Here is a 20,190-nt window from a genome sequence, read left to right as displayed (position 1 = left end):
ACTGGCTGCTCTTCCAGAGGACCCGGGTTCAGTTCCCAGCACCCACATGGCAGCTCACACCTGTCTGTAACTCCAGCTCTAGGGAATCCGGTCCTTCTCCTGGACTTTGTAGGCATACTCATGGATCACAGACATACAAGCAAGCAGAGCACCCGTACTCATAAAAATCAAACTAAATTAAAAAGAAAATTTGAAAAGGCACACTCTTGCTGGGCATGGCGGCCTACACCTTTAATCCCAGCAGGCGGATCTCTGAGTTCAAGACCAGACAAAGCGAGTCTTGGGACAGCCAGAGCAGTTACAGGAAAACCCGATCTTGAAACAAACAAAAGGCACCCCCTAGCAGGCCTCGGAGTAGCCGCCAGGTGATGGGGGTAGGTGAGCTTCCTAGTGGTGAAAACAGCGTCTGTGAAGGACTTGGGACGGGAGGAGACTTCTGGGGGCACTTGGTTCTGTTAGAGGCTCTAGGGAATCCTGCTTGGCATCCTCCGTTCCCAGCTCCAGGGCCGCGTCTCCTGAAGCACCTGTCTGAATAGAGGCCTAGACCAGCCTCTTGCTTGGCTCTATTGCTTGTTTTCTCTCTTCTTTGGCCTCAATTTGCTGTCCGGTGAGAAGGTGAGCCCCTGATCCATACGCATGGAGACTTACCAGAATCCCTCCTGCTCACACCAGAGAGGGTTAAGTGCTGAGCCGCAGGGTCCCTGCTCACAGGAGGGGTCTATCTAGTTGAAGAGACATTCAGTGACGTAAGGGAGGAGAGAGCAAAATTCGAGGTTAGATGAGGGGCCTGTGGACCTTGTGGAGGAAGAGCAGAGAGCAGGGGACAATAGAAGCAGTGGATTTTCTACGTGGGTGGATGGAGGGAAGGGACCAGCCTGGGACAAGTCTGGGAGACAGGATCCTAGGCTACAGGGGATGAGTGGAGAGGACTGTGGGGAGAGGGTAGTGCTGGCCCCTCCTTTCCTGGTTTGGATGACAGGCAGTGAAACATCCGAGGCTGGGCATGAGAGAGGAGCTCAGGGAGTTGTGGAATCTTGCCTTGCTGACTTTGAGGGGTTCAGGGGAGGTCCAGGAGGGCGTCAGGAGGCGACCAGAACTTGACATGCTTCTCTACATAGATGCACATACTTCCTGAGCCAAGGGCTAGTGGCCGGAGAGGGACAGCAGGCAGGCTTTAAGGCAGGACTAACCCCCGGGAAAGCTGGGCCTCTGGTTTCTGCTGTGCATGAGGTCATCCAGGAAGTACCCAGGCTTCAGGAGCGCTGCTGGGCGGGGTAGGCAGCAGGGGAAGGCCTGGGAAGAAGCCAGCTGACAGAGACAAGAACTTCCAGAGTGTAGAGTGAAGGAGATCCCTGAACACGGGAGGGAGAGAGCTTCAGAAAGCCAGGCAGGACTGACGGATGGTCACGCCGGTGGCTTATAGATGTTGACTGAGTACATTATCCTGGAGGTACAGCCATCATAGTTCCCACGCTCAGAGGAGGAAGCTGGAGCCCAGTGACGAGCTTCCATAGGAGTATACTGACAAGAGGCCAGCACCGGGGGCGTGGGGGGTGGGGGGTGGAGGGATGGGGGGGTTCCAGGAGCTTGAAGAGCAAAGGCACCAGGTGCTAGGCTCAGCTGGAAGCATCCAGAAAAACACTTCTGGTGGACAAGAGTGGCCAGGGGCTCGGCAAAGAGGAGCCCATGGGGGACAGGGCCCAGACCCTCAAATTCTGGCTTCTGGACCCAGGGTTGCTTTTCACGGACCTGGGCTCTCTGGGTTCCAGCTCAATTGTCAGCAGGTATCCGTTCTGTAACCTGCCTGTCACTTCTAGGCCTGGAGCCCTTGCTATGGATTCTGGGCCACCTCAGGGGAGGTCTGAAAATTCCCTTTCAGAATTTTAGGCTGTCCTGAACTTTTGTTTTTCCTTGCCTGTCCTTTCCTTTGAAGTGTGTATGGGGGGGGTTGGGGGAGGTTACTGGTGCCAGGGCAGGATTGCTGGCACATGAGTTGATTGGATTGGCACATTCTCTGCCCAGTTGAGTTCTGTGGGGCTTGGTTGCCCTGATAGCAGAGGCTGGTGCCCCTGGCTCAATTCACCAAGCTTGATGAGGTCACCAGAAATTCAACCCAGTTATCTGGGCTGTGGCGAGCCTGCCCTTGCCCCGGCTCCCTCCCTCTTCATGACTTTTAGTTTCTTTTCAACTCTTGGGCACCTTTGAGGAAAGACTATCTGGACAGCGAAATTTGGAATTGCTCTTAACTTTCCAGCCAAAATCCCCCACGAAGGGGAAGTCCCTTTAACAGGGAAACTGAAACTCCCAGTCCATCTCCAATGATACCCTTTCCTCTACATAACCTCCCTGACACCCTTTCCCTCGGCTCTCCCGGCTCTCCCGGTCAGCCTATCCCCCCGGGTGATCTAAGCCATGCTCCCTTCCACTTTTGTAACTGGAGGCGGGCTCCCTCCCCTGAGCCATGCTCTGCCATCTCTCAGATGAGGACACTGGGAGCCATTCAGGTTGCCATAAGGTGTGGTGTTGGGGCAATGGCAGTGGCGAAGTGGTGACTTCAGGACCTCTGAGCCTAAGCATTGAGTCTGTAAAATGGGAATAGCCACCTTACCCACCCCCTAGGGCTGTTGATTGTGAGTTAGAAGAGCTAGGGCCATCAAGGAAAGCCCGGAAGCACTGTGCCTGAGAATAGAGCTCCTGGAGACATTCAGAAATGTTTCCTTCTTCTCCAGAGCTCCTGGAGACATTCAGAAATGTTTCCTTCTTCTCCAGAGACCCATTCATCCCCTTAGCGTTAAGCTTCCTGCCACCTCGGGGCGTTTGAACATGCCCCTTCCCTCTACAGAGAAACCTGCACACTCTGGCTTTCCACTCTTCTTTTTTTTTCTTTCCTTTTTCTTTTTTCTTTTCTTTTCTTTTTTCTTTCTTTTTCCTTTTTTCGAAATAGAGGAGACAAGGTTTCTCTGTGTTGTTTTGGTGCCTGTCCTGGATCTCGCTCTGTAGACCAGGCTGGCCTCGAACTCACAGATCTCTGCCTGGCTCTGTCCCCCAAATGCTGGGACTAAAGGTGTGCACCACCATTGCCCGGCCACTCTTTTCTTTTTTATAGTGTGTATGTGCCTGTGTGTGTGTGTGTGTGAGTGTATCTGTGTCTTAGTTTGTGTGTGCATCTGTGAGTGTGTGTGTGTGTGTGTGTGTGTGTGTGTAAGTCTGTGTGTATGTGCCTGTGCGTGTTATTGTGTGTGTGTGTGTGTGTGTGTGTGTGTGTGTGTGTGTGTGTGTGTGTGTCTTGTGTGTCTTGTGTGTCTGTGTGTGATGTATGCATGTGGAGTTTAGAGTATGAGTACCCGGGATGGAACTCAGGTTGCCAAGCTTTGTGAGAAGCCGCTTCATCTGCTAAGCCATTTCTTTGGTCCTCTACTTTTAACACCCTGATCAAAGCATTCCCCAGGAACTTTCTAGATTCACCAAGGGGAAAGAATAACTCTTTCCATGATTCCAGGCTTAGGGCTTCTGCTCAGCACTCTCCACACAGAAAACAGGGCCGAGACGCTGCCCCGCTCAGCTCAGCTTTGCCTTTTTGTACTTTTCTTCAGCCCCTGCTCTGAGGGAGATCTGCTTTCCCCTGGGCCGCAGGACCTCAGTGTTCCATCTGCCACTGGCCATGTCCCCAGCTGCTCTCCACCGTCCCAGGCCACCACTTTCCAATACAGCTTGCTCTTTTCTTTTTTCTTTCTTTCTTTCTTTTTTTTTTTTTTTGTTTGTTTCTTGTTTTGTTTTTAGTTTTTTTGTTTTTTGAGACAGAGTTTCTCTGTGTAGCCCTGGCTGTCGTGGAACTCACTTTGTAGACCAGGCTGGCCTTGAACTCACAGAGATCTGCCTGCCTCTGCTGAGATTAAAGGTGTGCGCCAATCCCTACCTGGCTAACTTTTGCTTTTTCAGTGTTGGGGATGGAACCCATTCATCTGAGCCAGCCGGAGTCCATCCTCAAGGTGTGTGTGCCAGCATTGAGATAGATCCCAGCCCAGTGAGATAGACCCCAGTCCAGTGAGATAGACCTCAGCACAGTGAGATAGACCCCTGTCCATCGAGATAGACCCCAGCACAGTGAGATAGACCCCTGTCCATCGAGATAGACCCCAGCATAGAGATAGACCTCAGCACAGTAAGATAGACCCCAGTCCAGTGAGATAGACCCCAGCCCAGTGAGATAGACCCCAGTCCAGTGAGATACACCCCAGCACAGCAAGATACACCCCAGCCCACTGATCTACACCCCTGACCAATTTTTGCTGAATAATTAAGAGAAAGAATGAAAGGCTTAATGAAATGTGAAATCAAACATGCTCTATTTGAGTCCAGGCCTGGTGATGCATGCCAAAAATCCCAGCACTCAGCAGGTGGAGGCAGGAGGATCTCTGTAGGTTTGAGGCTAACTGGCCTACATAGTGAGTTCCAGGAAAGCCAGGATTACACAGAGAAACCCTTTCTCAAAACAAAACAAAACCCAAACAAACAAACAAAAAACAACCGCCAAACAAAAGGCAACCAATGAATCAACAACAAAACAAACATGCTCCACTTGGCTGGGTCACTCCCGGGGCTCTCTGTTGCTCTAGGACACTGTCTGCACCTAGCAATTAAGGTCTGCACTATCTGGTCCCTACCACATGCTCCGGCTTCCAGCCCAGCCCTGTTGCTCTTCTCCCCGCCTTTGCACCAGGGCCCCCTCTGCCTGACTGTTTTTCCGTGCTGTGTCTTGAAAGGAGCTTGCTGCAGTCATGGAAGCCAGAGGAGGCAATCAGGAGAGGCAGCCAACACTGGCACTCCACCAGCCCTGTGTTCTCGCTGCTCTCGGGGCTGGAACTAAGGGCATAACCTCAGAGCCGAACTTGAAGATGCCCAGAGAAGTCCATGGAGAAAGCAGGCTGGCGGTTAGTGGATGGAGGAGCCTGAACTGAAAAGGAGGTGGCCTTTCTCGAAGTGACCCCTGGGGGCAATGTCACATTTGCAGCTCCAGGACACAGTGGGACGCATTAGAGACAAAGTATGACTCCAGAAGGCTGAGCAAGAAGTGCAGGCATGGCACCTGGAGGGAGAGTCCAGCGAGGAGGGAGTGACCCTGGGCAGGGGTGTCCTCAAGGCTGAGGGAAGAAACAGTTTCTGGAAAGAATGAACGATCTATTCACTTGCCAAATGCAATGAGAGGCCAGGGGAAAGGACAGAGGAGGAAGGCTGAGGGTGACCCTGACGTTGGACTGGTGGGCAAGGGTGGCAATGCAACCCCGGGTGAGCCTAGAGCAGAGCAGGGCCCTGTGTGTGGAGGCAGGAGAGTTGGGGTCGGGATGACTTGACGTGCCTTCGGGATGTCACTAGGGTCTGTGAGTTTGGAGTAAAAATATGCATTGCAGAAAGACAAATAATCTGTCCGCCGGTCTGTGTCTTCTCTCCCCTTCTCACATGTCTGTGAGAGACTATATGGTGGTAACTGAGATCTCTGTCCCCAGCGCAGATCTGTTCTGGACCCAGCTGCCTTTAGAGGTCATTCTGGATGTCCCCACAGGGACCTATGGGTCATGGACACACTGGGCCCAGGTAAACAGAGATTGGAAGGGACAGTTAGAAGCAAGAAGTTCGCCGGGCGGTGGTGGCGCACGCCTTTACTCCCAGCACTTGGGAGGCAGAGGCAGGCAGATCTCTGTGAGTTCGAGGCCAGCCTGGTCTCCAAAGCGAGTTCCAGGAAAGGCGTAAAGCTACACAGAGAAACCCTGTCTCGAAAAACCAAAAAAAAAAAAAAAAGAAGAAGAAGAAGCAAGAAGTTCAGAGAAGAGTCAGTTGGACTGGTTTGAGGTGACTGGCTCGGGGGGGGGGGGGGGGGGGGACACGGACAGTGTGGGGGTGGCGGCGGGCGGGCTGTAAGATAGACTGGAGACAGCCAGTGGGGACCAGGCCGTGGCAAGCGGAGGAAACAACCTGGGAGTCTGCTGGTCCTGGGAGCTGGACACTGTCACTGTCTTTACTTTTTTAATTTAATGACAGGATCTCACTATGTAGTCTTTCCCAGCCTGGAACTTGCCTATTTAGACCAGACTGGCCTCAGACAAACAGAGATCCGCCTGCTTCTGCCTCCTGAGTGCTGGGATTAAAGACATGTGTCACCATGCCTGGCCCCCTACTGTGTGTCTTTCTCAGGGTAGCAGCCTTAAGACTTCTATCTTCTGGCCATGGCCTTTATGGGGAGGTGTGGGTAGGCCAACTGCTGGCCTCACCACCACAGAGAACCTGTGAGAGTGTATATGAGAAAGCAGACTGGTGCCTGAAGGCCATGGACTGAACTGACCTGTGTAGACCATGGTCCTCCCCTACTTTAAACCTGTACGTGTCTCTCAGTTTCCTCCTACATCATGTCCAACTCTGTGTTTTCCACAGCTCTGACCCTCAGCTGACCTTAGCTGGCAGGCAAACCTAGTTGCATGTCTGGTGGCCTGAGGCTTTGGCTCACAACTGCCCAATCTGTCCTCCCTCACTCTGCCCTCCTGCCTGGAATGCTGCTCTCTGGGCTTCCCCGGAGCCTTCCTGACTCTTCAGAGAATCCACTATGCCCCAAATAAGCTAGGTCACCCTCCTGAGACCCTCACTCAGTTGGCCTGTTTCCGGCATGAGTTCTGCCTGCCCTGGTAGGGGTGCATGGGTGAGACAGGTGGAATGGGATGCCCATGGGGGTAGACGACACCCCCAAACACACAAAGTGGAGACAGCACAGGGGAACAGAAGCTGTTTAATTGGGGCTTGAAGGGCAGAAACCCAGAGTCCCCGGAGGAAGCGAGGAGGTGGGTAATCATCACAGAGAGGGGACGCCCGATTGTGCGGTGCGTCCAGGACACCTTTGTTCATCGTTGGCTTGGCGCAGGCCTGCCTTGGAACCATTATGCACACATCCTAAAGTCCGTATCCCCAAATTCCTAGAAAACAGACACCTGTGACCCTCCTCTGGACCTGCAAGGCACAGGGAGTCTAGTTGAGCATTCCAGGTGACCTGAGCTCCAACAGCCCTGCCACAGAAGAGCTGATGTCTTTGGATGAGTCATTCAGTGTCTGTGGGCCTCAGGCTCCTCGTATGAGGCCATTCTGGGTGTGACGGTCCCATCTGCAGGTAGAGCTGATGCTGAGAGTGGAAAGAGGTAAAAAAGGAAACTAAATCTCAGTCATCTCGGCTGTTGCCTAGGTGTCTCCTCCTGTCATCCTTCCCCTCCGCACCCTGCCAAGTTCCCATCCATACAGAGCTGCTCGGTTGCAATGGATGCTTGTGCGATTAATCATCTCTGTCCTTCGAGATTCAGCTCCCAGGAATTTCAGGAAACTGTCACTCCCCGCCATTGCCAGGTCTTCCCTGAACTTTCTGTCTAGACAGAACCTGCTACTTCGAGGCCAGCCTGCAAGAAAACCTGACAGGAAAGGCTGGGGCTGCCTCCACAGGGGCTGTGGTTAAACAGGACGACTTCCTTCAGGGCTGCAGGATGCTGCTCTGGAAAACAGCCAAAGTCCTGGGACCTATGCACTTCCGGGAAGGGCTGCTTCCAGGGAAAAGCCAGGTCCTTCTGGCTAGGCCAGTCTTCTGCTGGAGTAAATCAACTGGGCAGTTGTCCTGGGGACCCTCTGGGGCCTTTAAAAACCCAATCCATGTCCCCTGAGATCACAGAGATGGCAGACAGGGGCAGAGCCACAGAATATGGGTCACTAACCAGATATATGCTGTTGCCTCCATATAGAACACTCCCTAAGGGCTAGAAATGGCTGATCCCCTCAGCCTTTGAGCTGACAGAACTTCCTGACCCACTGATGCACTCATTCAGCATTACTGAGTCCACGATGTGTCAGGCTCTGTCTAGACTTGTGAGCAAGATGGCCCCTGCCTAACCCACATGAAGCAGCACCTGGCCCATCCCTGTTCTCAAACACAACACATGTTGCTTATCTCTGACACCTTTTTATGGTCTGTTTCCCGGAGAAGTGTGAGCTCTAGGGGAGCAGGGACCTCAACTGTCTCGCCAGTGTGATGCCCAAGAACTCAGCACAGAAAAAAAGCCTGCCAGCCGGGTGGTGGTAACAAACACCTTTAATCCCAGCACTCGGGAGGCAGAGCCAGGCGGATCTCTGTGAGTTTGAGGCCAGCCTGGGCTACAGAGTGAGTTCCAGGACAGGCTCCAAAGCTACACAGAGAAACCCTGTCTCGAAAAAACGAGGAAAAAAAAAAAGCCTGCTGGGCTGCCAAAACAGGTCTGATAAATAAATGGACATAGAGACCAGAGGTAGTTTAGACACACAGACTTCTTCAGAGTGCTACAGAAATAGGAAGCACACAGACACACACAGGAGGATTGCCTCCATAGTGTCCTGCCAGCCAACTCTGAGCTGTTCTTTCCTTTGGCCATTCATTTATTTTGCCTGCTAGGCCATGGGCTGGAATCACTCTTGCCCTGAGGCCTACCTAGATAATAGTTGAGGATATCTTGTTCCCTAAATTCCTTTTGCTGGGCACACAGCTGGCATTATGTTTGGGACTCTTATTTTTGGAGACAGGGTATTTCTATGTAGCCCTGGCTGTCCCGGAACTCACTCTGTAGAACAGGCTGGCCTCGAACACACAGAAATTTGCCTGCCTCTGCCTCAAGGTGTGCTGGGATTAAGAGCATGTGCCTCCACACCGGGCTCTTTTGTTTTTTAAAAAAATGTGTATATGTGTATCTGTGTGTGTGCATATCACTGGGGTGAAGGTGCCCCCAGAGGTCAGAAGAGTGTAGGGACCCCTTAGAGCTGGAGTTACAAGAGACTCTGAGCCGCAAACATGCGTACTGGGAACTCAACTCAGATCCCCGGAAGAGCAGCGAGCGCTGTAATGGCCAGGCCGTCTCTCCAGCCCAGTAACTGTTTTGAGCCCCTTCTTTGGTGAATAGGCATTTCAGTGTAGCCATATTTGCCAACCTTTAGAATAAAATGTTCGTGGGCAGGCAAGATGGCTCAGAAGGTAAGGGTATTTGCCGACAAGCCTAACGACTTAAATTCAATCCCCAAAATCCACATGGCGGAAGGAGATTGATTCTGGCCGGTTGTCCTTTGACCTCCACACACAGGATGTGGCTCACACCTACCTCTCCTTAAAAAAAAAAAAAAGTGACCTCTGCCTCCCGAGTGCTGGGATTAAAGGCGAGAGCGCCCGGCTGAAGCTACTTTTTAAATCTCGGTGCAGGCCAAAACTACAGAGGTTGGAACTTCTTTTCTGCCTCGCCCGTCCCCCACCACCCCCGGCCCCGCCCAAGCCCCGCCCCCAGCCCGCCCTAGCGGGCGTAGGGAAACCCGATGTCTTCCTCCGGCCTGGGAACTGGGAGTTAAGGTTCCTCCACCAGTGCTTCCACCTGGAGGGGCCTGACCCTGGGCAGACACGGTGGGCACCAGGCTGCCCGCCCACCTCTCTCGGCCCCGCCCCCTGATCCGGCCCCACCCCTTTCCCCCGAGGACACGTAGCCAGCTCAGGCCTCACCCTTCCCCGAAGGCTCGAACCCCCCGCCCCGGCCCTCGGTCCACTGCCCGGGCCCAGCAGCTTCCTCGATGGCTCCGCCCCGGTCCGGCCCCGCCTCCTTCCCCCGAGAGCCCGGGCCCTCCCTGGCCACGGCTACCCCGAGAGCCCCTACCCCTCTCCCGAGTGGGCTCCTCCGCAGTCCGTGGCCGGTGCACCGACGGCGGGTGGCCAGGAGGGTGGCCGGGCCACAGCAGCCTCTTGTGCTCGGGCCAGTGCCAGGCGACACCCGGCAGGCTTTGGCGCTGTGGTCTCAGTAGTTCCCAGGCTGAGACGGCCCCGATGAGGCCTGGCCATGGTAGCTCCAGAAATACGTTTCTGGTCCAGGCAGTGCGAGATTGGTCACTTCGGGAGAGTACGACCCGGGGGTTCTTCTCCCACCGATCTCACCGGTCGAGATCACTGTAGTCGACCCAGAGAGATAGAGACTTGGAGGGGCCCAACCTGCCTCTTCCCAAGGACCTGGGCACCTCCCTCCAACCCCCAGATCTGTGGCCAGGTCAGGGTGTTTTATCCAGCAACACTCTCTCCCTCAGTTCTCATCGGGACAAGAAAATCCACCACGAAGCGGGCAGTCTCAGTGAATGGCGTGTCCAGTCCTCTTGACCCACCGAGTGTTGGACTATTTAAAATCCGACTAAGTGTGGAGGGGGAGGCCTGACAGGCCATAGTCGCCCTGGGCTTGCCGCTTTTGGTATCAGTTGGCAGAGGGAGTTGGGTCTGAGTTGGTCTTTGGTGGGATCGAATCCCCACCAGTCTCTCCAAGTTCCCCCAAGAAAGGACCCCCAGCTCCTTAGGCCCAGGGCCTAAAGGAAGGGCAGAGTGGAGTGCTGGAGAGAGACACCCCCCCCACCCTACCCAGAGGCCTCCAGCCTCCACTCCCACACCCCTGTTGCAACGCTCACTGGGGACCCACATCTCAAAGGCCTTCTCTGTCTGCATAGTTACAAACACATGGGCCTGAAAAATAGGGGGATCCCCTGATACCTCCCTTGGCCACCACTCCAGATAATTAAAATTCTCCATCTGCTCTAATTCACTCTTTTGGCTGCAGAAGAAACTGAGGTTTGGAGCAGGCAGTCAAAAACAAAAGGACCTGTGAGAGGCCTGTGCGCCCCTGTCCTGTTGGAAGCATGGTGCTCAGGGCTCTGGGCCCAGGCTGGGTCCTGCCCCCTGACCTGGAGATCCTGAGGAATGTCCTGGCCTAGCTCCCTTTCCCACACGGCCAGTTTGGGCTATTTACCCAGTGGTGACTCACACCGGCTTCAGGAGAGAGTGGGCAGCTGTTCTGAGCCCCCAGAATCCGCACAGGCCCTGACTTGCCCCCACCCCAGTTGCTCAGCCACGTCTAGGGATCTCTTTTCTCTCCTCGGACAGTCTCCCTCTGCCAAGCTCTTCACTTCCCTGCCTTTCAGCCTCCCCCCTGCCTATCTCTGCCTATCTCTGCAAGAACGGAAAGCCTTCCTGTCCCACTCCCTTCTCCAGCTCCCTCGCAGGCCAACATTCTTGAAGAAGTGGACTTGGTTATGTCGCCCCCGCTGCAATCTGGTTCTCTCCGGTACCATTCCATGGGAACAGCTCCCCAAGGTCATCGCGGACCTCCTTGTTGCTAAGTCCAGGGGATGGGTGGAGTCGTTATCTGACTTGGACCCCACACTCACACAGTCAGAACCTCCCTCCCGCTGGAGATACTTCGGGCCCGTGTTTTGGGGACACTGTGCACTCCTTCTCTTGATATCTCAGCAGCTTTCCCTGGGTGGCAGGCTCATGATCTTCAGCCTCCCCGCTTCTCTGTGGTGTCCCCGGGAATGGGAAAGCCCAGTCTTCAGTTCCCATGCTCACTGTCTTTCAAGCTGGCCTCTGGCCCACCCCCACCTGCCTCCTGGTGGCTTCCAGGGGAGTGTGACCACAGCAGCCAAGCTCCCGCCTCATGGCAGTCAAGTTCTCAAGTAGAGATACTTGCTTGAACCAAAAGTCTAGGCTTGGTGCTGCTGCGGCTACCTCTTCTTCCTCTTCCTCCCTCTCCCTCTCCTCCTCCTCCTCCTCTTCCTCCCTCTCCTCCTCCTCCATTTATATACTCTATGTGGTGTTTTGCCCTCATGCATGCCTGTTCTCTGCTCATTTGCCTGGTGCCCATGGCCTCCAGAAGAGGGTGTTGGGTCTCCTGTCACTGGGGCTGCTGTGTGGGTGCTGGGATTAAACCTGGGTCACCTCTCCAGTCTAGCATCTTTTTTTTTAAAAAATAATTTGCTTAACTTTGTGTGCATTGGTGTCAGATTCTCTGGATCTGGAGTTACAGACAGTTGTGAGCTGCCATGTGGGTGCTGGGAATTGAACCCGGGCTTGGGGTTAAAGACAGGTTAACCTGTTAAAGAAAAAAAAAAAAAATCACAGCTAGGCAGCAGTGGTGGCGCACGCCTTTAATCCCAGCACTCAGGAGGCAGAGGCAGGAGAATTTCTGAGTTCAAGGTCAGTCTGGGCTACAGAGGAGTTCCAGGACAGCCAGGGCTATACAGAGAAACCGTGTCTGGAGGGGGAAAAAAAAAAAAGATAGGAAGATCTCTGTGTGAGGATCTCTGTGTGAGGATCTCTGTGTGAGGATCTCTGTGTGAGGATCTGCCTGGGACCTGGTGTGTCAGGACAAGTGACATGAAGCCACTGATGAGATTTAAGGAGGAGTGACTTCTGGGGCTGTAGATTAGACCAAGCAAGCAGGGAGGAGGCTGTGCGTGGTTAGGGGGCTGCTGGAGGAGTCTGGATGGCTGGTGAGGGGGGTCTCACTCAGAATGGTGCCGGGCGAACTTGAACAGGCCCTTTGCCTCGACTGGGGCTTGGAGGAAACAGGAAGGAACGGAATGCCTCCGAGGCTCATTCCCCAGTGTGGGGAAGGGGCAGTGGATGTGGAACACCGTTTCCCCGGGGCTGTCCACTCTGCTCTACCCGGTGCAGGGTTGGCCCCTGCCTTCCCCTGGTCTCCCATTCATCTTTTTTTTTCCTACAGGAGCAGACGGAGGCTCAGGAAGTCAAGGCTGCTGACAAGGCTTACTACAGGGCACAGGGGAGGAGGAGGCAGAGGAAGCTGGGTCAGAGCCCGGATGTGATGGACTTCAGGGAAAGTGACATCTGTGGTTTCCTCAGAGCCTGGAAATTCCACTGGCACTGACTTCGTCAAGAGCACACACACATCCTGGGGTCTGGTCCGTGATCATCCTGGGGCCCCCTCTGGGGGTTGGCTGAGTCTGCAAGGCCACCACTCCCCGACAGGTCCCAAGATGAGAAGCTGTCACTACACACTTCGCACGGCCTGGTCCCAGTGTGTGACCTGCACCTCCTGCAGCCCCTGGAGGGAGGCTGGCTTGTCCCCGTGGTACCTATGGAGCTTGGAGGGGTTAAGGAATGCGCTCAGTTCCACACCGGGATGGGGCAGAGTGAGGATTTGAACTGAGGTCTGACTGACATCCGAGCCTCTGCTTTTTACCTCCTGTTCTATATTAAGCCTGTCCACCCCTTCTGGTGATTGGCTCAGCAAGGGGAGGAGGCTTTGTGGGGGATTTGCTCGTGGTTGGGGTGGCTGCCCCCCTCTCATATCGAGAGATGGGAAATAGTGCTGACGTCAATTGTTGCCATGGTGATACAGCAACCCTTTCCCTGCCGTCTCCATGGAAACCTGGGGGGTCCATCTGTACTTGGATTCGCCCCCTCCTTCTAAAAGGGGGTCCCTTAGGGAGGGGCCAGCTAATAAGGTATCTGAGAGAGAAATCAGAGAAGGCAGTGATTTAAACATCTTTTTCTGGGTCCCTTCTCATGGCTCAGGCCCAGAGACTAAGGCTTGGAGCAGGGGGTCCTGTACTGGAGTCTCTGGCCAGCTCTACCCCTGGGAATGAGGAATGCAACACTACCTTTCTAACTAGGGATTTTTCTAGAAGCAGTCCCTTCTCTAGGCTCCAGATCCAACCCTCTGCAGACTGGTGACTCTTGCCTGCCTGCCTCTGTGCTGCCCTTGAAATCAAAGGTCAGAGGACAAGCACCTTCAACCTCAGTTTTTCAAGGACTAATCGAGTCTGGCCTCCAGGCTGGTACTGTAGAGATATGGCCTGACCAAAGCCGAGGGGACATAAACCTCCCCCCTCCTTTTCAGACATGGGCATGGAAGCTCAGAGAGGTCATACAGTCAGTGAGTGGCAGAGACAGGATTTGAACACAGGTTTGGAGTTGAAGCCGGAGGCTTTTCTAGGCAGAAGGAGGAAGGACCAGAGAGAAATGGAAGACAGGCGAGTGGAGTCCGGCTTAGTCTGTTGTCTGCAGAACAAAGTTCACTCTCCTCAGCTTGGGCCTCAAGGCTTCCTTGGTGTGCCTTTTCTTCTGCTGACCCTGGAGCTTCTGCGGTAGATGTGGACTCTCAGCATGCAACAGGGACTGGGCTTGAAAATTTAGTTCCTGAACGCGCTTTCCACCTTCCTGCCTTAAAGCCTTTGCCCACACACAGTGTTTCACCTGCAATGTCTCTTTCCCTGGCTCACCGACATTCTAGAGCCAGTTAGCTCCATGGTCTGTTTGGCAAGGTCAGTGCCTGAGTCAGCCTCCCTATACGCTTGTATAGGAGGCGGCAGGAAATGCTTATGCTATAGGGTTTTAGTTGTTGTTTGTTTTTAGCATTTTTATTTATTTACTATTTTTATGTTTTGTGTTTTGTGTTTTTTAAGGTTGAGAAGAGGGTGGGGCAGGGAAGGAAGTACCAGAGATGAGACGAAAAAGGGAGAATGGTAAGGATTTGGCATTTCAGGGCTGGATGAGTCCACAGAGCCTAGCATTTAAGGACCACCTGGGAGAGAGAGCTTGTGTGGAAATCAGCAAGGGTACTTAACTGGGTGTGGTGGTGCCGGGTAATCCCAGCCCTGAGAAGGTAGTAGGAGGATGTGGAGTGCCAGGCTAGCCTGTACGGCATAGAAAACCTGCCTTAAAAAATAAAAAGGGGCGGGTGTGTATGTGAGGGGGGGGCCGCTGGAGAGATGGCTCAGTGGTTAAGAGCACTGGCTGCTCTTGCAGAGAATCCAGGTTCAATTCCCAGCACCCACATGGCAGCTCACAACTGTCTGTAACTCCAGTTCCAGGGAACCCCAACACCCATGGCAAAACACCAGTGCACATAAAAATAAAGTTAAATAAAAAAATTTTTTTAAATGTTTAAAAATAAATAAATAAAAAGGGGTTGGAAACGCAGCACAGAGCACTGGTATTCTCCCAGAGGTTCTGGGTTTGATCCTAGGCACCCAAACAATAGCTCACAACTATCTGTAACTCCAGTTCCAGGGGATCTAACACCCTCTTCTGGCCTCTGTGGACAGTGCATGCCCATGGTGAGCAGGTACTCATGCTGGCAAAACATCCATACATATAAACTAAAAATAAACCAATCTTAAACAAAACCAACCAACCAACAAACAAACAAACAAACCATTTAACAGCACTCAGGAGGCAGAGGCAGGCAGATCTGAGTTCAAGGGCAGCCTGGTCTACAGAACAAGTTTCAGGACAGCCAGAGCTACACAGTGTAACCGTCTTGAAAAATTTTTTTCTACGCCAGGCGGTGGTGGCAGCGCACGCCTTTAATCCCAGTACTCAGGCAGCAGAAACAGGCAAATCTCTGTGAGTTCGAGGTCACCTGGTCTACAGAGCGAGTTCCAGAACAGCCAGGAGGACTGTTTCACAGAGAAACCCTGTCTCGAAAAAATTTATTACGTATACAGTGTTCTGTCTGCTTATATGCCTACAGGTCAGAAGAGGGCACCAGGTCTCATTATAGATGGTTGTGAGCCAGCATGTGGTTCTGGGAATTGAACTCAGGGCCTCTGGAAGAGCAGTCAATGCTCTTAACCTCTGAGCCATCTCTCCAGCCCCCATATTTTAATATTTAAAGAGAGAAAAAAATACCCCAACAAATTATAGGGCCAGATGGAGTGTGATTTACTTGGGAGGTTGAGGGTTGAGTCAGGGAGGTCAAAGTTAGAGGCCAGCCTGGGCTACAAAGTGAGATTCTGTTGAAAAAAACAAAAACAAAAAAAGCCCCTCAAGACCCCAAAATAACCACCACCACCACCACCATTATTTCTATAGAATAACAATATAAATATTGAAGTGTGTTCCACTTAAATGGGCTCCCTTCTCAGGAACCTTCCTGTCATGGTTCCTGCTGTGGGGAGGGGGTGTTCAAGGCATTTAGTTTGAGGAGATGAGAGACTTGCATGTTCCAGCATTACCCATTATCTGGGACACCTTGGGCAAGTCCTTTAATTCTCATCTATAAAACAGGTAATTAAGAAATTTGGGGGTGGGTGGGGCTGGAGAGATGGCTCAGTGGTTAAGAGTACTGACTGCTCTTCCAGAGGACCCGGGCTCAATTCCCAGCAACCACATGGCAGCTCACAACTGTCTGTAATTCCAGTTAATTCCAGTTCCAGGGGACCTGACACCCATGACAGAACACCAATGCACATAAAAGAAAAAAAGAAAAGAAACTGAAGGACCAGGAATGATGTTGCACACCTTAGCTCCAGCACTCAGGGAGCAGAGGAAGGTATATCTCTTGAGTTCAGAGACAGTCTCATGAGCAAAGTAAGTTCAAGGCCATGTTAGAAAAGAAAAGCAGACTTGGGCAGTGGGGGTGGATGGAGAGGTGGCTGGTGGTGAAGAGGGCTTGTTGTTCTTGCAGAGGACCCGGGTTCGATTCCCAGCACCCACACAGTGGCTCAAAAACATCCTTAACCTTCAAGGAATCCAACAGGCATACATGTGGAGCACACACATGTATACAGGCAAAACATTAAATCCATAAAGTAAAATAAAAATCTAAAAAAAAAAATTAAGACGCTTTTCAAAAAATTTTCTCCTCAGTAACAGCGCTGGTCTCAGCTGGAAGCAAAGGTCCAAACAGATGGGGTCATCATTGACCCCACAGCAGGCCCGGGAACAGCAGGCAGGCAGCTGAACCTAATTCTAGCTTGGGAGAATTACATAGACTTGCTGTAGTCAGTCTTTTATTATTATTATTATTATTATTATTATTATTATTATTATTTCTGCATAGTCTGCTCATCTTCCTGTCCCTTGCTTCAGTCCCAAGCTGCTGTGAGCAGACAGTGTCCCGCAGAGAGATGATTCGCTGGCGGACCCAGGACAGGGGAGGGGTGACAAGCCCCTAGACCAGTGGTTCTCAATCTTCCTATCGCTTCGACCCTTTAATACAGTTCCTCATGGTGTGGTGACCCCAACCATACTATTATTTTCGTTGCTACCTCATTAACTGTAATTTTGCTACTGCTATGAATTGCAATGTAAATCTCTGTGTTTTCCTATGGTCTTAAACGACCCCCTGTGAAAAGGTCATTCGACCCCTGAAGGGTCGAGACCCACAGGTTGAGAACCACTCCCCTAGAGGCAGGCCTGGCTGGGAGCTGGAGGTGGTCGAGGGCGGGTCTAAGGGAGGAGGCAGCCCAAGGGATAGTCGGGTGGCACTGGCTAGGGCAGAGCAGCCAGTGGGCCCGATCCGACGGATACACATACACGGCCAGCCCGGAGTGGAAAGAACAGTTTATGCTGTGCTTTATTAAAATGTGCATCATTCTTTTATTTTAAAATGTGCATCATTGTCTCGTGCTCGGCGCGTGCGACCTCAGCGTGGTGGCCCGCGGCTGGCCTCGTCCTGCCCGGCTCCTGCGGAGCTGCCGTGCGCAGGCGCACTCAGGTGGCACGGGCCCGGGGGCTCCCGCCCATGGCCAGGTAGACGTCGATGGGCACGTGCAGCAGCGTCAGACAGTGGCAGCCCGGGCAGCGTCGGAGCGGCCTGGCGAAAGCGGCAGGCGACAGGGGGCGCATAGTGTTGGGGCACGCCCTGGGGGTGCGCCTGGGGTCCTCTAGGGTGGGGCCCTGGGGATGGCATGGGGCGGGGCCGAGGGGCAGGGCATCGGCCTCACCTGACCGGGTTATGATCCGTAGCTACAGGCTCCGGGCTGTCCTGGGACTCGGGGGCGGAGGCAAGGCCAGGGGAGTCTCCGGCCTCAATGGGGAATCTTCGACCCTGTGGGGTCTCCTGGGCACTCATCTCCAGGCCCCGGGGCACTCTGCGCGGGGAGTGGCAGTCAGGCGACTCCGGGGCCCTGGGCGCTCCCTGCCCGTGCCTCCTCTTGTGTCGTGGCTTACCTGCCGGAGACCGAGGCCAGTCCCAGGCTGGAAGCAACTGCCCGAGCCCTGGCCGCGGGAGGACGCTCCGGTCCAGGCGGAGCCTGGCAGGTGTCTGCTGCGTGCCCGGGTCCCAGCGTCGAAGGGAAGGGCTGCATTGTGACCCCGATCTCTGCGTGCTGACCTCACACAGCCTGTTCCTCGATGGAATTCTAGGCCGGTCCGGGCCATTCGGGCATTTAGTGAGGGCCCGGGGCCTGAAGCCAGAGGCTTCTGGCGACCGCACCTTGGTGACCCGTTCTCACTATCCCTCAACACCTCGATGGAGACTTCGGAGATGAGGGTGACCTGTCTGGAAGCAGAGCCCACACGGAGAAGCCCTGCATCCCTGGCCTACACAGCCAGCCGGGCCGCTTCTCCGGCACTGTTCCCACTCGGTGCCTCCCTCATGAATGACTTAACTCAGGCTGGGTTTGCTGGTGGCGGTGAGGGCCAGCAGGGACACTGCCCATGTTGTCTGAGGGTCACACAGCATTTACATCACAATTGGGCAGGAGCTTAAAAATGTCTGGTCCTCTCCCTCCCCACCACCTGTGGCTGTGTCCAGACGGAGAATGTTCTAGCCCTGGAGGCAGCTGTGGATGAAGTCCTTGGGGGGAAAAGAAGCAGGCCAAGGGCGATGGTGGAGTAACGCTGCCTCACGGAGGCAGCATGAGCTGAGAGGGTGACAAGAAGGAGGCGCTACACAGCATGGAGGACTTTCTACTCTCCAATGGGTACCAGCTGGGCAAGACCATTGGGGAAGGGACCTACTCAAAAGTCAAAGAAGCATTTTCCAAAAAACATCAAAGAAAAGTGGCAATTAAAATTATAGACAAGATAGGAGGGCCAGAAGGTGAGCTGGGGCCCTTTGGAGGGTGGGCTAGCCAAGGCGGGGAGGTGCTCTTCTCAGAACAGTTCTCCTTCCCTTTTAGAATGACAGAAAGCAAGCCAGGTTACTGCTTCAGGTCTGTAATAGAGGGGTGTGGGGAACCCAGGATCGTTGCATCTTTCCCCATCCACGAAGCACAGGGCAAAGGGCCTCAGTTTTTCCTGTCCCAGGGGGTGTTAGCTAGAAGATGACAACTGGAGCCGAGAGGTGGGGAAGGGGACAGGCAGACAGGGCTCCTGGAAGGATCCTGGGATTCAACAGCGTTGTCTGAAGTTCCCAGGCACCCCCTTACCTGTGGTCTCACAGGCTGCAGGGACGAGGTTCCAAGGATGAGCTAACCATGAAGTAATAAAAGGGAATACTTGCTGCTAGAACATCCGAGACTATTCAGGGAGTCAAGGAAGAACACACAGACACGGTGGGTGTCAGGGAGCCAGAAAACAAGAGCCAGGAGGGAGGAATTAGGCCCTTCTACTTTGATAGCCCATCTTGCCTCCCTGCTTTCCCCCTCAGAGTTTATCCAGAGATTCCTGCCTCGAGAGCTCCAGATTGTCCGTACCCTGGACCACAAAAACATCATCCGGGTGTATGAGATGCTGGAGTCGGCGGATGGAAAGATCTACCTGGTGATGGAACTGGCTGAGGGAGGGGATGTCTTTGACTGTGTGCTGAACGGAGGGCCACTTCCCGAGAGCCGGGCCAAGGCCCTCTTCCGCCAGATGGTTGAGGCTATTCGCTACTGCCATGGCTGTGGCGTGGCCCACCGAGACCTTAAGTGTGAGAACGCCTTGTTGCAGGGCTTCAACCTAAAGCTGACCGACTTTGGCTTTGCCAAGGTGCTACCCAAGTCACGCAGGGAGCTGAGCCAGACCTTCTGTGGCAGCACAGCCTACGCCGCTCCCGAGGTGCTGCAGGGCATACCCCACGATAGCAAGAAAGGTGATGTCTGGAGCATGGGTGTGGTCCTGTATGTGATGCTTTGTGCAAGTCTACCTTTTGATGACACAGATATCCCCAAGATGCTGTGGCAGCAACAGAAGGGGGTATCCTTCCCCACTCATCTGGGCATCTCAACCGAATGCCAGGACCTGCTGAAGCGGCTCCTGGAACCAGATATGATACTCCGGCCTTCAATCGAAGAAGTTAGTTGGCACCCATGGCTAGCAAGCACTTGATAAAAGCAATGGCAAGTCCTCCCCAATAAAGTAGGGGGAGAAAGCAAACCCAAAAAACCGCTTCTAAAATGGTGATATATATTTTACACTTTAAGTTCCCTTTACCCATAGCTTGTTTCTACATCCCCAAGGTGGCCGGCCCCACGGGCCCTTACTAGGGGAGCTTCTCCTTTCTCCCTAGAACTAAGGGCCTTATATTTATTAACGGTTCTCAAATCATCATGGGCAAGGAGAAGAGAGGAGGAACATGACCCACCAGAACCACTCAGGTGCTACAACCTGCTTTCCAAATAAAAGCAAAAGCATTTGGGCCGCAGAATGGCCTCCTGCCTCCATGG

At 53.5% G+C, this 20,190-nt stretch overlaps 2 protein-coding genes across 2 annotated transcripts; one reads left to right on the top strand and one right to left on the bottom strand.

Moving 5' to 3' along the window:
- Nucleotides 1-17,146: 17,146 nt before the first annotated feature.
- Fam229a (family with sequence similarity 229 member A) lies at nt 17,147-17,904 on the bottom strand. Its single transcript, XM_006994378.4, has 3 exons — nt 17,768-17,904; nt 17,542-17,688; nt 17,147-17,411 (listed from the first exon to the last, which is right to left on the bottom strand). The coding sequence occupies exons 1-3, from the start codon at nt 17,902-17,904 to the stop codon at nt 17,309-17,311; spliced, it is 387 nt and encodes a 128-aa protein (XP_006994440.1). The 3' UTR covers nt 17,147-17,308.
- Nucleotides 17,905-18,496: 592 nt separating this feature from the next.
- On the top strand, nt 18,497-19,909 carry Tssk3 (testis specific serine kinase 3). The gene is made up of 2 exons (XM_006994379.4): nt 18,497-18,641; nt 19,191-19,909. Exons 1-2 carry the CDS (start codon nt 18,497-18,499, stop codon nt 19,850-19,852), a joined length of 807 nt encoding a protein of 268 aa, XP_006994441.1. The 3' UTR covers nt 19,853-19,909.
- The last annotated feature ends 281 nt before the right edge of the window (nt 19,910-20,190 follow it).

This window comes from Peromyscus maniculatus, chromosome 2 (assembly GCF_049852395.1).
Source record: "Peromyscus maniculatus bairdii isolate BWxNUB_F1_BW_parent chromosome 2, HU_Pman_BW_mat_3.1, whole genome shotgun sequence".
Classification (NCBI taxonomy): domain Eukaryota; kingdom Metazoa; phylum Chordata; class Mammalia; order Rodentia; family Cricetidae; genus Peromyscus; species Peromyscus maniculatus.
The sequence above is the reverse complement of the archived record's forward strand: the minus strand, read 5'-3'. Positions and strand labels throughout refer to the sequence as shown.

Coding starts and splice junctions, on each gene's coding strand:
- Fam229a (XM_006994378.4), bottom strand. CDS start 17,904: ATGCAGCCCTTCCCTTCGACGCTGGGACCCGGGCACGCAGCAGACACC. Junction 17,689..17,767: donor CTGGCCTCGGTCTCCGGCAG/GTAAGCCACGAC, acceptor CTCCCCGCGCAG/AGTGCCCCGGGGCCTGGAGA. Junction 17,412..17,541: donor ACGGATCATAACCCGGTCAG/GTGAGGCCGATG, acceptor CGCTTTCGCCAG/GCCGCTCCGACGCTGCCCGG.
- Tssk3 (XM_006994379.4), top strand. CDS start 18,497: ATGGAGGACTTTCTACTCTCCAATGGGTACCAGCTGGGCAAGACCATT. Junction 18,642..19,190: donor CAAGATAGGAGGGCCAGAAG/GTGAGCTGGGGC, acceptor TTTCCCCCTCAG/AGTTTATCCAGAGATTCCTG.